The 13,421-nt window shown below is 38.8% G+C and overlaps 1 protein-coding gene and 1 non-coding gene across 2 annotated transcripts; one reads left to right on the forward strand and one right to left on the reverse strand.

Annotated features, from left to right (window-relative positions):
• Positions 1–841: 841 nt before the first annotated feature.
• LOC138069824 (U7 small nuclear RNA) lies at positions 842–904 on the reverse strand. Its single transcript, XR_011144095.1, has one exon. It is a non-coding gene; the product is annotated as a U7 small nuclear RNA (small nuclear RNA).
• Positions 905–1,703: 799 nt separating this feature from the next.
• On the forward strand, positions 1,704–12,677 carry SNRPC (small nuclear ribonucleoprotein polypeptide C). The gene is made up of 6 exons (XM_068960939.1): positions 1,704–1,734; positions 2,084–2,126; positions 5,823–5,931; positions 8,073–8,162; positions 9,508–9,612; positions 12,161–12,677. The coding sequence occupies exons 1-6, from the start codon at positions 1,727–1,729 to the stop codon at positions 12,283–12,285; spliced, it is 480 nt and encodes a 159-aa protein (XP_068817040.1). The 5' UTR covers positions 1,704–1,726; the 3' UTR covers positions 12,286–12,677.
• The last annotated feature ends 744 nt before the right edge of the window (positions 12,678–13,421 follow it).

Here is a 13,421-nt window from a genome sequence, read left to right on the forward strand (position 1 = left end):
TCAGTTTCCTTGTCTGAAATATGAATAACAGTGTTGTTGAATAGATTAAATAAGTAGTGCATTTAAACTGTGAATGAAAAATGTTGCTTGCCATATCAACAAACAAAAGATGTTGTGCCATCAAGCCAGCAGCCACTGCAGGCACTCTCATTGTGCACACTGAGTGGATTCAGGGTGGAGAAAGGCAGGCTACTGGCCCTAGAGAGTTAACATGCATATCAGAGGAATAATTTCAATATGTCCAGACTCTTGCCTCTTCCCATACATAGAAAAGTGATAAATTCATTAACTGGAGATGTCTGGTTTTCTTTAATTACTTTTGATTTTTTTTCTTTGCAAAACTCCTATATATTCTGGCTCCTCTCTTACCTGTTCCAAGCAGTCCCTCAGAGGCTGTCTTCTGGGTTTAAGCTCTCAGTTTTGTCCAGTAAATTAAACATAACTCTCAACTTTAAGGCTGTGCTTTTTTTTTTTTCAGTCAACAAAAGCACCTAGGACATAGTCAACTTTCAAATAAAGCACCAATTATTATTATTTTGGTTGCAACTGCACCATTGATCAATATGGAGCAAAAGAAGCAACAGCTCCTTCCAGTTTCTAACACTATTTCCCTTTTCTGAAAGAAGGGTCAGGTCATTTTGGAGTCTGATACACCAGGCAGAAAGTTTTGCCTTGTTATTATAACAGGTTATACCTATGGACAAGCTTTTTCTTTTTTCCTTGCCAGATACTTGGCTCAGTTCTTCTACCAGGAATTGAACCTGGGCAATGGTAATGAAAGCCCAGAATCCTAACCACTAGGCCACCAGGGAATTCCCTGGACAAGGGACGTTTTTTTTTTTTTGGTTTTCCAGTGCATACCAGAAAAACCTGCTAGACAATTTCTAAAAGAGTTGCAACACTGGATAAGTGACTTCTAATAGTTTCCTCCTATGTAAAGATAATTTTAATTAGTGGAGGGCTTAGTATGCACATTGTAGTGAATTCTGTACAAACATTTCCACATCTGATTCATCCTGACTCCACAAGTAAGAACTATTATCCATATTTTGCAGATGAGGAAATTGAGGTTCAGAAAGTATAATAAGTATACTTATATACATATGCAGCATAGCTAAGAAGCAGCGACCGGATTCGAAATTGGGGTTAATGAGCTCACAAAGAGACGGTATGTAAACCGGCTTCCCCCTGGGTTTCTTGTTTTAAGAAACTTAGCATTTCTCAATTGTCATTTTGTCAGGAAGTTTTCTCTGTCTTATTCCAAATTGGGCTCTTTCATGCTTCATTCCCTCCCTCCCTTATTGCATTGCAACTTGGCCCCATCTAACCCACCACCTACTATTCCCCAACTCGAATATCAACTCCACGAGGGCAAGGATCTTTGCCTGTTTTGTTCACGGCTGTCTTCTCAGCATTTATACCAGGGTGAACATACTTCCGGGAAGATAGAGAATGTCGGCTTCGAGACCGACTACAGAACCTCGCCGCGACTCTCGGTACTCCCCCTTCCCGCCCTCACCTAGGTGAGGAGACGAGCAGGACCAGCCCCGCCCCTCGCCCCGCCCACGACGCGGTTACCGCCTGAGCAACGCAGCTGGAAGATTGGATGACTGGGATTGGATTTCTGAAATTGCGTTTGACTCGTCACTTCCGCTGCGTCGGCGCTGACTGAGCGCGTCACTTCCAGGCGGCGCGGAACGGAGTTGCCAACGGCCTGTGGAGCAACATGCCTAAGTGAGTGGGGGCCTGTACTTGGGTGTTCGCGGCCACGGTTACTAATTGTCTCCCTGCGAGAGAACGCAGAGCGGGTTCTGGCTCCGGTAGACTTTGGGGGAGCGAGCGGGTCAGGGGAAGGAAGGACGACCCGGATTTCTCGTTACTCCTTTTCGAGGGCGGAGGTGGAATCCGCAGAGGTAGCCAAAAAGCTTGACTTGTGTCAGGACGTTTTGTTTGATATCTTCATATCGTGAATACGTCTTTTACTTTATTTTATATTTCAGCTTCAGTGACTAGCAGCTCGGATGGGCATCTATTAACTGGTTGTCATCTTCTCGTTTTTTCTCTACCCCCCTCCTCTTTCCAGATTTTATTGTGATTACTGCGACACATACCTCACCCATGATTCTGTAAGTAGTGGTTCTTTTCATTTTCAAAAAACCGTTTGCCTGCCATTTGCAACAACGTGGATGGGCTTAGAGAGTATTATTCTTAGTGAAATAATGTTGTCAAAGAAACATACTCTCTGTTATCACTTATACGTGGAACCAAAAAAATAAAGCAAAACGGATGTATATAACAAAACAAACAGACTCACTGATATAGAGAAAAGCTAGTGGTTACCAGTAAGGAGAGAGAAGTGGGGAGAGGAAAGATAAGGATAAGAGATTAAGAGTTTTAAACTACTATGTATAAAGTAGATAATTGTACAACTCAAGGGAAATATCAAAGCCATTATTTTGTAACTTTAAATTTATTTGTAAATTGTATGGCCTGTGAATTATAGCTCAATAAAACTGCTACTTTTCTTTTTTTAAATAAAAGGAAACCTAAACAAAGCCTTGTATGTAATAAATAAGATTTTTAAAAAATTTTGTAATTTCTGCTTTTAATCTTGCTAAGGTTTAAAGGCTACTGCTTGAAGAACTACTTGGGGTGTTTGTTTTTCCACCCTTCCTGTAACTGTATTTATAATTCAAAGTTAATCTTCCATCAGTCAGTGTTTTCAGTGGAGACCCCAAATAATAATAGCTTTAGCAAGTTTAAAGATGAAGAAAAAAGTCTGTGACAAGTAAAAACTAGGAAAATGTCCTGAGGTTCTAATATTTGTTTGTGTCAAGACTCTCAAGTGTTTGACTGACTAAATTGGAAAGAAATCGTACATTTTGAGGAGAGTATTTTGATTAAAAAATAATTAACAGATAACAACAACAACAACTAGATTGACTATTGTGTCAGTGTTCCAGATGCTTTACAGTATCATTTTGTTTAATGCTCATGATAATCCTATGAAGTTAGTATTATCTCCCATTTTACAGAGAGGGAAACTGAGGTAGCGTGGATAAATAACTGGATGTTCAGTTCAGCTCAGTCGTGTCCCACTCTTTTCAACCCCATGAATCATAGCACGCCAGGCCTTTCTGTCCATTACCAACTCCCGGAGTTCACTCAGATTCACGTCCATCGAGTCAGTGATGCCATCCATCCATCTCATCCTCTGTCGTCCCCTTCTCCTCCTGCCCCCAATCCTTCCCAGCATACAAAACCATTAAGTTGTGTAGAGGTGGAAGATGAGCCGAGCAGTCTAACTCCAAAGCTTCTATGCCAGCAGCTCTCAAGTTTTTTTGTTTCACAGTCCCTTTACATGCTTAGAAATTACTGGATGGTAGGTTAAATGATTTTTCTCCATTAAAATTTTCTGTATTTGAAGTTACTTAAAAATATTAATTCATTTACGGTAATGATAACAGAAATAACACTTTGAAAAATAGCTATTTTCCAAAACAAAAAATTTAGTGTGAAAAATGTCGTGAACTTTTTGGACTCTTCTGTAACATCTGACTTAATTGTCTTCTATTTTAAATCTAAATCTGTCGCATCTTGTTTTGGTTGAAGTATATGAAGAATCCAACCTCACATGTATGTAGGATGTAGAAGTACTTTAATATTGTTTTGAGACATTTGTGGATATTCTTTAATATTGTATTACTGCACCAAAACTCAACACATAGTTGCAGTGTGGAATCTAAACCGTGTTAAGTGGTCTTAACTTAAAACTCACTCGTCTGAACTTAAAACTCACTGTCTATCTTGCACTTTGAATGGTGTCTGTGAGCCACACCTTGAGAATTCCAGCTCTCAACTTTTTTAATCAGAGACCTGATTAAACCAGAATTCAGTCATGATGTCATCATGAATAGTAGCTGCAAGAAGTTAACTGATTTCTCTGTTGTCACTTCATTTGGAATTCTAACATATGGTCGGCTATAATTCAGCATTAGTAGATTTATGGAATATGTATTTCTTCCTCCTAAAGAAATAGTAGTTGTAAATATTATATTATTACACATTGGAGGAGACCTCTCAGTCATTTGGTATTAGTAGTAGCTTGCCTACAGAGCTCTGTCTTTTTTGTTTTGTCTTCGTGTCCCTAACCCCCTCTCTTAAGTCAAACCCTTAGTCACAATTTTCTGAAGTTTGTGTGGGAGGCTGTGCCTTTCTACCCTTTTCCAGTGGTATTTTGTCATATACTCACTCTGGTTGCTAATGCTAGAATTCAGAGACTGGAAAAGTCTCTCTTTATAATAAATATCTCTTGATAAGACATATCAGGAATCCCTATAATACTGTTTTTCTAACAAGATACCTTGTGAAAATAAGTTTCCACGGTGACTGGAGCAGTCCCTGTGGTGGACTTTGAAATGTATAGAAGATTCAGTGCTCTAACTTTTTGCTGGTTCTTAGGCATGATTTTGTTATTAGGCTTAAGGCATCATTGTGGTATTAGTGTAAGCAGTGACTGGGAGACAGGGAATGGTATTAATATTTTGAGATGTACACCAGTTTCTGAGATACACACAGCTTCTGCCCCCGTGACAGTGGTCATATCTGCTACGGCTGAAGCAGTCATGTGAAGAGAGGTAAGAGGGAGGAAGGCAGTCATGAGGTGCGTGTGAATGCAATCTGGATTCCAGGCCTTGGTTTGCTACTTACCATGTGTTTTGAGACACATCTTTAGGCATAAATAGAAGATGATAACCTTGTGATTTTTAAGATCAATTTTATTGAATTACATATATTCAGTTAAATGCATATATTTTAAGTGTCCAGTTTGATGATTTGTCAGATGATTACAGCTTCCTGTATGCATCAAGACATAGAACATTTCTGTCACTCCAGAAGGTTCTCCGGTGCTCTTTTGTAGTGAGTCCCTGTGCACCCTGACCCTGACTGATCTGGCTTTTATGACTAAAGATCATTATTACTGATTTTAAACTTTATATGAATGGAGGCTTATATACTCTGTATGTTTGATATCTTTTGCTCAGCAGGGTTTTGAGATTTGTCTGTATTTGTCTGCAATTCATTCTTTCTGATTAGTATTTCGCTGTATTGAGCACATGCGGTCTTATGGAGACTGAGGCACTACTTGTAAAGTACGTAGCATGGTATCTGGCACGTAGTAAAAGTTAAATAAACGTTAACTTAAGACAAAAGGTTAAGTGTGTGAAGTTTATCTTATGTCAGTTTTATCTCAATAAAACTGTTATGAGTTAAAGGTCTGCGAGGGATTCACATAGAGTCTATATTCTAGACCTATGGTCCTTTAAAAGACCATATTTCCTTAAACTGTTATTTAAGTGTATGTAAGCTATATTGTTTTTCCATAGAATAACCTAAGAAAGGACACTAACATGATATTGTGTTTTAGATCAGTGGATTGCAAACTTTCTTCACATGCCAGATTGTAATTATTTTAGGTTTGTGGGCCAAACAGTCTTTGCTGCAGTTACTCAACTCAGCTGTTACGGAGAGAAGACGTAGACTATCCATGAACAAACGAACACCGCTGTGTTTCAGTACTTCTTTTCCACAAAATCAGGTGGCTGGCCCATGGGCCATAGTTTTCTGACCCCTGGTTTAGATAATAAGTACAGTAGGTAAATTACCACAGTACATCGCTGGAAAATGTTTTTAGTGATGCTTTGACACCCAGCTAAAGCTGCTAAAGGTAGTGAGGCTACCTACAAAAAGGTAACACTTCAGAAGATTTCTGGGTTTGGATGATTTGTTTCGTTAACTGATAACTCCTTTTTGTTTTACAGCCGTCTGTGAGAAAGACACACTGCAGTGGTAGGAAGCACAAAGAGAATGTGAAAGACTACTATCAGAAATGGATGGAAGAGCAGGCTCAGAGCCTGATTGACAAAACAAGTACGTTGCAGTCTTCTGTTCTGGTGGGGTAGAATGGTCCCATTCTTTCTCGCCCCTCTGTCTCTGTTGTTTTTCAGAGAAGCAGCTCATTCTGAATGATAAATAGGATCATTCTGATGTGCTGAATGAAAGAAGTGGAAAGTCATTGGTTTCTTGGGGACATAGGAAAACATTAATTTTTGAGGTTAGAGCAATCAGATATTGGTTAGACTAGGAAGTTGGGTAGAGAAGAATGAGTTGTCTAATGTTTCTGTTGATGTGGACCAGATTTTGTAGGAAATTTATAACCTCCTTTATTGTGACTCGTAATTTTTAGATTGGTTTTCCTGTTACAGTAGGAAAAGGTAGAGGTGAGTTTGTAGATCTCTTTGAAGAGTTTGAGAGACTTACTCTTCCTGTCCTGACAAAGATAACTGGTCACAAAGGAAGAAACTGATATGACAGAATAGTCTGGATATGTTTTGGACTCTGGCGGTACATGCTATAGTCATTTAATTAGGAACATTTTTGTTGTTTGGGGTGGTAAGGTACAAAGCACTGGCAGACAGAGATACTGTATTTTTATGTTTGATCATCCTAATGTATCTGAAACATGGCCTTTTCTAATTGTTCATTGTACCCACTGCTGGCAGGCAAATGTGGACTTTGATCATGGTTTTTTTTTTTTAAGTAAGACTGTCATGAAAAATTTTAAGCTGAGAAGGAGGAGAACTTTAAAGAAAGAACCTCCTGTGACTGCCACGCATGTATCTTTCAGCTGCAGCATTGTCTTGTTTATACCAAAGTTCTCTAACTTAGCACTGTTGATATTTGGGGCCTGATAATTCTTTGTCGGGGGCTGTTCATGTGCTCTAGGCTGTTGAGCAGCAACTCTGACCTATACCCACTAGGTGCCTGTAGCTCCTAATATCTCCATGCACTGCCTAGTGTCCATACAGGGACAAAATTGCCTCTTGTTGAGAGCCACCGGATACCTTCATCTACTTCCTTTCCCCTCCTAGATTGTTAAGGGGCAAATCTCAGAAATTATCTCATCTGGGAAAAAAATGTAAGGATGAGTAAATGTTGTTGATGAAAAACTTAGAGGAGAAGAAGTGAGCCCTTGGGATGGACCTGATGATGTTCATGGTTGTGTTGAGTCTGCTACTGAGCCAGTGGCATTGCCACTCCCTCTTGAGTCTTCGCAAGCTGCCCTGCGCAGGATGTGGGAGGTGTCCTGATTGGAAAAGCCTTTATTGGGGGATATGAACCCTTAGGGAGAACAGGCTCTTAGGGGGCTTGTGAATAGCTATTCATAAATCTCTACTCTGGGTCATTTTTTGCATCTGATGTTCATGAATTATCAGTGATCTTGAGTGATTTGACCTGCTTTGCACTAGTGAGGGTAGAGTGGAATGGGGGAGTGTCTGGGCTGCAGACTGCACTGACTTGAGAAAGGCATATTCAGGAATTGACTTTATGCATGTGTATTTTAGTGTTTATTTATGACTCTTTTCCCAAGACAAATATAAACAGTCTTCAGTTTCTTTTGTTTTCATTTGCACGTGTTATTAAACTGTAATTGTATTCAACATTTTTTAAAAATCATAATCTCCTTCAGAGGAGGCTCTTGGCTTTGAATTTGAAATCTTTGTTTCTTTAACATCTCTTAGCTCAGTGCATTAATTTCAAAACTGGTAAACCAAAATGGTGTATTGTTTTGATGCAGGAAAGCATATATAGGAGGGACTGAAATTTTACAAAGCCTGGCCTCTGGGCACTTGTCACACATTTTTCAAATAAAACTGAGCAGCTTAAATTGAGTATAAACTACATCTGCAGATTAAAGATGACTGCTGCTCTTCGGTAAAACATTTATAGGTGGGAGGTCACTCATAGTTAACTAGTCTCTCATAGTTATTTAGCCATAGGAATGCTGTGAAATAAAACTTGGTTAAAAAACCCAGATCAGTAAACCAGTTAATTGCAGTTTTAGCTGGTGAGTACTTAAAGTTGATTTTGACCATGGTGTTGTAATACTAGATGAAAGATTTTTAGAGTGAAATAATGAGACCATTAAAGATTGAAAAGAAAGTGGTTATTTTAGTAATTAAATGGGTTGTTGAATTATTCACTGTTGTTTTTGCTTACTCTCTCCAAAGCTGCTGCATTTCAACAAGGAAAGATACCTCCTACTCCATTCTCTGCTCCTCCTCCTGCAGGGGCAATGATCCCGCCTCCCCCCAGTCTCCGTAAGTTTATAAAGGTTTTACCTTAATAGGTGTAACTGGGAGGATTATCCTTGATTTTGTTAGATTATCTCACAGTAGGCTTTCACAGTAGGCTTTCAAATGCTTGTTAGATGAATGTTGTTGTTCAGTCACCCAGTCATGTCCGATCCTTTGTGACCCCGTGGACTGCAGCAAGCCAGGCTTCCCTGTCCCTCACCATCTCCCGGAGTTTGCCCAAGTTCATGTCCGTTGCATCGGTGAATATATAGACAGCAATAGATGACAGCTTTACTGGTATAATTTGTGAAATATCTTTAGAGTTACATTCTTATTGCACTATGTCTCAAGTGGGTCTGAGACAGATACAATGGATAGCTCCGAATGTACCTGTGATAATGAGCTGATGTATAAAGAGGTATTGCTAAGGTATTAAATTGATTAAATTGTTTACTGCTATGAATGCAACACTGGAGGACTGAAACAGCTGATAAACTCCTCAGTCTCTCTCCCAAATTTGTAACCCATCTAACACTGATATATATACCTTGAGAAAGACAAAAATTGCATAGTTAGGAGTGGGTCAAAGGACTCTTCTGTTTGGGAAGATTTATTGTTTCTGCAGAACAGACAGGTGGAGATAGAATAACTAGGCCTAAGTTCTTTGTCCTTCCTGTAAGGGTTCAGACTGAAATTGAACTCAGAGACCTAAAATCAGTCCTGTAAGTAATCATGGATATAAACAGAGAGAAGTAGGCTAGACCACTAGTGACCCACCAGTCCCTTCTTGGAATCTTGCCATCCTGGGATCTCATCAGGCTCACAGCAGCTTAAGGTCATCTCTCTTCCCTAGTCTGTCCCGACTGGCTGGCAAGCAACTCCATTATTTTTAATAGTAGAATAGGCAGTGGTATGAATGTACATAATTAACCTCACCGTTTTCTTATTGTTGGATATGTAAGTTGTTTCAGATTGTTGCTGAATATCTCTATATATACATTATCATATTTCCAAAGACTCTCTTAAACCTAGGTTTTGACCTAAAATTGATATTAGATACTGTAGCTTAAGATCATCCTTTTTTTTTTTTTTTTTTTAACAGAGGGTAGAGTTTAAAATTTAAAACTTGGAATTTAACTTGGGGAACTTATCTTCACTTTACACTTCTGTCTGGGCAGGCTTGTGTTTAGTCATAAAGTAATTAAAGTTTTGTAGCCAGCTGATTTTTGTTGATCTACTATTATAAAACAAATCATAAAAAGTTACAGAATTATTGCAGAATTTGGGCCAGTCATGAAGCCCTGTTTCATTAAAAAGCAGTTGTTAATATACAAGAATATCTCAATCTGAGGCCCATTTTTTATTTCAGCGGGTCCTCCTCGCCCTGGGATGATGCCTGCACCTCACATGGGGGGCCCTCCCATGATGCCGATGATGGGTCCCCCTCCTCCTGGGATGATGCCAGTGGGACCTGGTAAGTTTGGGTCTCTTTCCTTCTTGGATGCTCCATTGTGTTCTAGCTTTCGATTTAAATAGAATTCTTAATTAGCTGTCTAAATGTACTGCAACAAATTACATTTGGTGAATCTATAATAGTAAAAAAAAAAGTACTTGGTTTATCAGTGTAATTGGATGGTATCCAAAGACCTTGTGCAACTGAAAGGAAGATAAGCCTACCTCTGTTTTTCTTCTCCTCTGACCTCCTGTTCCCTTGCCCTTCCTGGCTTTTGGCTGTTTATGATGAGGAGAAGGGTGGATGCATACTGAGGCTGCTGCTTTCCTCAGTTTTGGTTTGGAGCAGAACTACCCCCCTATTGCTAATTTAATCTTTCAGGTTAACTGGGTTAATTAGTATTTATGAAAAAGGTCTTAGGCCTGGTAGTTTTTTATTCAGAAGGGGAAAAAAAAACTTGTACCTCAAACATTTGATTTTAACATAAACATAAATGTACATTGGTTTGTAGTTTTCTGCTACGCAGTCAGGGCCTTTGCTTTGAGAATGAATCTACTGACTGGAACACCATATGTTTCTTGCATAAACCAGTAAGCCACACTCATAATGCATCCTTTACCAGCTTCAGTTTCCTTTTTCTTTGAAGTGGTTAGAGACCTTGTGAGGCAGATTAGTTCCTATGTTTTATGATCTTCTCGCCTACCAAATTTGTGAGTACATTGGGAGGATGATTTGCCTGAGTCTTTCTTAGTAATCAGCGTAGTTTTTACAGAAACAGTTTTGAGTTCATATTTCATTGGTTTGTAGAATAAATATTTAGAGTACATACAACTGACATAAGAAGCCTACACTCCAACTGATAAGACAATATAGTAGCTTCCTGGTCAGAAGCGATCAGTATGCTTGATGTAGGTGTCATTTAGGGGGGGAAAGTTTAGATAAAATTCCTGCCCTACTGGCTTGTAAATCCAGAACACATTCTAAGTGATTCAGATGTCTTTTACATTCTTAAATTGGGGTCACAAATTCAGATTCCTAAAGGGGTTAGGGATGTGAATTGGGAAGTGCTTTGACTCACATAAAGAAAGCTTCTAGAACTCAGTGTCAGTGTGTGCTTGACATTTGAGAATACAGGCTTGGTGTTGCCAGTTTGCCTGAGTATTTTGTTGTTATTTTTAGCCAGGATAAAATAATAAAGTTATGGGATTTCATTTAAAATAATTGAGTAGTTGGGGAGTTGGCAGGGGTAAGAATGGGTGGGGATAAGATAAAACAAAGTTCACCACGGGTGGATAATTGTTGAAGCTGGTTGATGGGTACATGGATGTTCATTATATTCTTTTTATTCTGCTTGTGTATGCTTAAACATTTCCATAATAAAAGGAATACTTGTTAGTTACGAGACATACTAGTTGCCAGTGCTGACAACTGATTAAGGGTTAATGCACTGTGGAGACCGAAGAAAACAAGTTTTCAGGGGCCTCATTTTTAGTCTTTGTGGATCAGTTTCCTGTAAGAAAACGCTGAATACAGGTTATGTTATGGAGGGAGTTTTAATAAGATATTTAGAATTTTAAGATTTTCTGTTTCTGCTGAAATTTATCTTAAATTTTGTACCTGTTGGATTTTGTGTTTTTGCATATATTTGTGTTTTGCTTTTTGTGATAAGGCTATATTCAACTTTAATTATAGTTTTCTTTTGAACCATTATAATCAAAATGATTTAGTTGAAATTAAATAATTAGGTAAAGTCTGATATTTAAAAAGAAGCTACATAAGATGAAAATTATGAGGCATAATAATATAATTAATATCGTGAACCCAACACCCAGCTGAGAAAGTGGAACATTACCAGTCCCATGAAGCTGCCTGTATTCCTCCCTGACCCTCACCTGTCTGCTTGCCCTCCCTTCCCTGGCTCATTTATTTGGCTGGTATTATATTGATGGGACACTTAAAAAATAATTCATTTGTAGTTTTTGAAATGCATTAGAAAAATCAGATTGTATGTGTGTGCTAATTGTTATAAATCACGTTATTGCCTATTATTTTTCTTGACTTGAGCTAAGTATGGTTACTAACAGGTTCTCAGCATGGGCCTCCTGCTCACCTTTCCTACAACTCCGAACAAACGCTTAGTGGTAAGATTGTCCTCTGTGCCTGTGTACATTCATGAACTAGCTCCTGGTTATATGGTGCATAGAAGTGATTAAAAGAGCTGACTGAGTAACATGTGACTTAGCTGTGAATTTCCCTGAGTGAGAAAAAAGGTCAATTTAGGGAACTGGTCCCTGGTGATTTCTGGAAAACAACCTATTAATAGTTTCCCCCTTACTATCATTAGATCATGATTCCCATATGGTTCTTGTGTTGACCTTTTTGTTTTTTGTTTGAGAATGTCTAAGTAATTTACAGATGTGATGGATTTGTTGCATTTCTTCTGTCAAGTATGTCTTTTTTCCAGCATTTTGCAGGGGGGGGCTACTTTTTTGTCTTTAAATGAAGTCCCATCAAGCTCTCCTAAGTAGTATTTTTGACTCTCTTTTTTTCTTTTTTGTTTTGCCTGCAGCTCCTGGAATGAGGCCGCCTATGGGAGGCCACATGCCAATGATGCCTGGGCCCCCAATGATGAGACCTCCTGCCCGTCCCATGATGGTCCCCACCCGGCCAGGAATGACCCGACCAGACAGATAAGGAGATTGGGGAGCCTCTTTATATCAGTTTTGTATTACTTGTACTTCACCAGGAGATCATGGTGCTGTGACTTGGGGTGTTTTCTAACAGCATGACAAGGAAAACTTGTTCCCCCTTCCTATCAGAGAGAGTAGTTTTGGAGGGAAGTAGTGGAACAGAAAAAACAATTTTCATTTGTATTGTGAAATGTGAAAATAAAATTGTCAACTCTTTTAGTTAAAAATGTGTTCCCTTTTTTCCTCCCTTCTGTATTCTTTTTGTATTATAACAGAGATTCCTGTTGTCTTTCTCTAGCTCATTCCCCCTTCAGGATACCCTCTGCCTGACGTTGTTTTCCCTTAGCTGTAGAGTGGGTAAAGTTTGCTTGTGCAAAAACTGGTAAATCCAACACTTGTAGAGCTTTTGTCGATTAAAATAATAAAGAGCACCTGGTTAATTTTTCACATTAATAATACTTTGTGTAGTAAGTGGACAATTTTAATTTAAAAGAAGCATAAACTTCTTTTATGCTAAAGTAGGGAAAAAGGTTTCACAGAGAGTGCATGTCAGCTTGGCAAGAATTGCCTTAACCTCAGCTTCTCCTTTCACTCAGCTCCTCTCTTTCTTGGGCTTCATATAGAAAATTCTCTATTAGTAATAGAAAAATTAGGCAGATTTTCATGGTGAAGAAAGGTATCTTGAGAACGTCATTTGTTATGTCACCAGGCTATAAAAGGAGGATATTTTCAGGGAGCCATCTAGAAAGTAAGCCATTGCCACTGTTCAGCTTAGTGTAAAATCTAAACTCTTGTTTCATATTACAGGTGGGAGTAAACATTGTTATAACCTCTGGGGAGGGCAGTTTGGCAGTTTCACTAAGAATTACAGTGCTTATGTCCTTTGACTTAGCATTTACAAGTCCAGGGAGCAGTTATAGCCTATAGATAGATGTGTATGAAATGACATGTGTACAAGATTATAGCAAAAAACTGGAAATCACATAGGTGTCTGATGAGAGGGGACTGATCAATGACATTACATCCACATCGTGGCACATACCATGCATGTTGAAACAGCATAAGGAAGTTCTGAACTGACGGGGAAAGATTTCCAAGATACACGTTGTCCCGAATCTTGGTTTGTTCACATAACAATGT

This window comes from Capricornis sumatraensis, chromosome 22 (assembly GCF_032405125.1).
Source record: "Capricornis sumatraensis isolate serow.1 chromosome 22, serow.2, whole genome shotgun sequence".
Classification (NCBI taxonomy): domain Eukaryota; kingdom Metazoa; phylum Chordata; class Mammalia; order Artiodactyla; family Bovidae; genus Capricornis; species Capricornis sumatraensis.